Source organism: Perkinsus marinus (genome assembly GCF_000006405.1).
Source record: "Perkinsus marinus ATCC 50983 genomic scaffold scf_1104296933106, whole genome shotgun sequence".
NCBI classification, from domain to species: Eukaryota; Perkinsozoa; order Perkinsida; family Perkinsidae; genus Perkinsus; species Perkinsus marinus.
The window spans coordinates 1-4,003 of record NW_003215255.1 but is presented as its reverse complement, the minus strand read 5'-3'; the positions used below and the strand labels follow the sequence as shown (position 1 = coordinate 4,003).

General features: G+C 44.7%; 2 protein-coding genes across 2 annotated transcripts; one reads left to right on the top strand and one right to left on the bottom strand.

Moving 5' to 3' along the window:
* Positions 1-37: 37 nt before the first annotated feature.
* Pmar_PMAR015435 (diacylglycerol kinase, putative) lies at positions 38-1,082 on the bottom strand (the record flags this gene model as incomplete). Its single annotated transcript, XM_002785318.1, has 7 exons — positions 38-114; positions 157-246; positions 302-419; positions 471-547; positions 607-765; positions 817-939; positions 987-1,082. Coding segments are annotated over 7 exons (740 nt in total), but the record flags the coding sequence as incomplete, so codon positions are not given.
* Positions 1,083-2,175: 1,093 nt separating this feature from the next.
* Positions 2,176-3,024, top strand: Pmar_PMAR015434 (hypothetical protein; the record flags this gene model as incomplete). The annotated part of the gene is made up of 3 exons (XM_002785317.1): positions 2,176-2,630; positions 2,685-2,864; positions 2,911-3,024. Coding segments are annotated over exons 1-3 (485 nt in total), but the record flags the coding sequence as incomplete, so codon positions are not given.
* Between the last annotated feature and the right edge of the window lie 979 nt (positions 3,025-4,003).

Here is a 4,003-nt window from a genome sequence, read left to right as displayed (position 1 = left end):
GCTTTTCTTCCTATTCCTATCAAAACCCAATCCCAACCTGGACTCCACACCAGTAGAGAAGTAGTTACACATAGGCTTGACCAACTTCTTTAACTTCCTATCGGTAGCATTACCCTACATGGGAGTACATCAATGTTATTAACGAGGTACTACTACCACCTCTGTGTCAGTCTCTGTGAGAGGTACCTTCTTACCACCCTTAAGTTGGTATATAACTCCACCGTCATCATCAAGATCAACCTCCACCTACAACTCGATGAGTATACTAACTCAGCCAAACCGTGCTATCAGGCCTACTAACCTCCCATATGTCGAACTGCTTAATAGTGGCAGATAGCCATCGCTTGAGCCACGTTCTAAAGCCACTAAGGCAGGAGCCAGGAAAGTCTGATGGTGCTGACGGTCCCCACCCCGTGGCTCTGATAGGAGAATATCATGTGTGATAGCAGTGTGTAGAGGAGCACCCTAACCTTGAGAAATCATTGCCAGTCCCGAAGGGTATGATGCCGATACACACTCTATCAGTATTAATTCCATGTTGAATCAACTGACACATAATGATGGCAGTACTCGGCTACCATACCGCCATACTTATCATAGTACTACCTCTTGCAATACCCACATGACAGTCCCATCCCCACCTGCTACCACTACTCTAACATAATCACCCATAGCGGGCCCTTGGGGTGAATCTAATAGGTCACGTAGCTGCATAAATGCTGGCTTCTCCCCAGAAGGACCCTCTCTGATATCGAATATTGATACCTACAGTGATGCTCATGTATAATGCCGAATCTACCGCCTTAGCCGTATTACATCAGCCTCCAATCCCTTGTCCTGAAATGACATTTTCTCCATACCTAACTTCATTAGCTCCCCTGCTTTATTACCTCCCGATGTTGGATTGACAAAGATGTACACACTAGGATACTCAGGGACCTGTTATCAAAGCTATATACTCTACCTGATCCCCCGACCTATACTACAGCAGTCCCTTGTTTCTTGCTGAGGTATCTCTCAGCAGCTCGAGAGACCACCTTCTTTGGGGACTTAGCAACTGGGAGGGCAACAGCAGTAGTCATCCTGCCTTGGGAAGGTCGCCAAGTAAAACACTACGAAACTCCTTTATATAACTACCGTATTTAATATTACAACACGATTCAAGTAGCAATAAGATACATTCGATAAACGAGGGAGCATAGCAAAGGGTATGCTTGGATATATAGTACTCGCTACCAACTTACCCTGCTACTACTGGGAAATATATGCTCGGCTCGACGATAACTTCAAGGTCTCGGAGCCCGGGGAAGCTAACCCCCCTTATGTACCTTATGATTCTCCTACTATATCCCTGACCGACTACATCATAGATGGGTGAATGTTCAACATTATGGCGAAGAGTCTACACTACATAGTACGACCATTAATCACGTGCAAGTGGTTAGAAATAAACTCAACTAATTCTCATAGGATCTACAATGCCAGATGATGGATTCATATGGTTAATACTACGTGGTGGTTGTTGTGGGAGCATATCGGATGATATGCCTTCATTCGTTCCCTTCAAAGAGTGATTCAGAGAGACTTGACATGTATATTACCTCCACTCTACCAACTCTCTGAGTCAATGGCCTATAGTATTGTCCATATAACACCACAACACTACCAATAGTACCATCACGGGCTCATAATACATCTGGCGAATTGTGGTTATGGATTATGACAGTCGAACTACTACCATCACCTCCTGATAAGCAATCACTACTAGCCTAACTCACAGCACCACTTGCGGCAGTACGTCTAAATGTTGCATTTTCGTGCAACAAGTATTGCATTACAACTCAGTGACAAAGATGGATATGCGTAGTGAGTCACCCGGGTTCGATCCCGGCATATGGAACTTTCTTCATGTCGTTTACTAGTGCGAGAATCGCCTTTGGGGTGTACGTTAGCCTTTGGTGATTCTTCCTCAACGATCCATCCGTACATTGAGATGATGCCGTCCTCTCCCGTTCAAATGACATACCGAGCTTGTCCGTGTGTTCATCATCGTAATACGTGTTTTGTTGTTCATGATGATAGCTCTATTGATATACTATAACTGATTACTGGATAGTTGTTACATTTTTCAAGTCACACAGTTCAATGACTTGGAGGATAAACAAGTCTAGATCACCATCATCATCAGGAGCTGGAACATCATCATCATCGAAGTCGGATGAATTCCATGATGCTGCCGAGTACACCACTGATCACCACAATACCACTACAGCACTTCGGCCTTCTCCACAACTTGATGTTAGTGACAGCACGCTACTGCAGAGTAACCGTAGTAGTAGCTCGATAGAGCTATCAGAGCTTGGAATCGTTGATGATACGGCACATGGTGCTCATCATGGTTCGATAGTAGTACTACCCGATACCTATTCTAGTGTTATAATGGATTGTGATAGTATCAACGATAGTGGTGGTGGATGTAGTAGTGGGGGATCACCTGATGCTATTCATACAATGGAACAGGATGATGATCAAAGGAGGCAATGTGGTAGAAGTGTTAATGATGCTCAGCGGCTTACTACCGATGAGGAGGGTGGTGTATTGTGGAGTTTAAAACAGAATCTTATGAATAGGTAATAGTGTGGTATTGTTGGTATGGTGATGCAATAATCCAGTTGTTGTTTTAGAGGATTATCATGGTCTGATCGTTTACTTGATACAACTGAAGCAGCACTAGATGTCACAGAAAAGGCAGTGGGATTCATATTATCTGACGATAATAATCCGAATACCACTCCATCATCAAATACTGAGGGATCAAAGAGAGCAATAGAAGGGGCCAACACAGTGCCATTAGCAGCAGAAGGGTGCTCATGGATCAGCAATTACACGGCGTATTACACACTGATTCAGGAAATCCCATGAGGTGACGGTAGAGGAAGAAGGGCATTCGTTATCAGAGCCAGCAGCAGCATCAGCCCTTAGTGTGGAGGAGTTCACGTCCAGTGATGAAGACATTCGATCAAGGTTATTACACCGCATCACCATAACATGACCATGGACTCTTTTCAGGTTTCTAAGTGCATCATCGAGTGTATCATCATCATCACGGACATCATCATCATCATTATCATCATCGCCAAACCCACTCACCTCTTCACAGCCATGTGTCATACCTTCATTATCGGGTCCACCACCAGCCCTCTTACCCGGCCAAAGAGTACTATCATTCGCTAGTCAATACTACCAAGAAGGAGTGTTGTTTAGATGAACACGGCACCCAATGATGAGAGTGTTTTAGAAGACGCATTACGAAGCATGAAACGCATACGTCTCGATACAGATAGTGCAGGATCGGATGATAGACAACAGGATGATGACTTGGCAGCCTTTGAAGCACGCCAACAACTATTGCAGGTCATAACCTATTACCGTTACTAAGAGCAGTGTGACATAGGGTATCGTTTTAGGATGAGGCTGATGCTATGAGTACGATATCTACAGCATCCTCTATGAAGAGGGGACGAGCATCAGTACCTATCTCTGGTTACAATGATGATATTATATTGCCTACTTCTCTTGACTACCATCAGGGGCATCATAATAATAATGGCCTATGTCGGAGACAGCGGTGGATAAGAGTTCGTGATAGAGTACAACAGGTATCATCGACTATTTATTGTGCTAGTTGGTCTCAAGTCAAACAAGGCTCTCTAAGGGCCACTGGCTGTGTAGCTGGTATGGCAGCACAAAAGGTCCGCTCAATGGTAGTTGGAGGAGTACCAGTATCATCACCAGACGCTACTACTATCACTATTACTGACAACAACCATGGTACATTGTCGCTTGATGGAGGGGTACTACCGCTGGAGAGTGGTGACGCTGGAGAATGTTCCAAGCATTCCCAATACTGCTCGGCTGAGTCTGCTAGTAGCTCTTCGGAGACCGGAGGTAGCCCGGACTGCGAGAATCCGTGAGGATATCTTACTGTTAATGATCAGCCTCA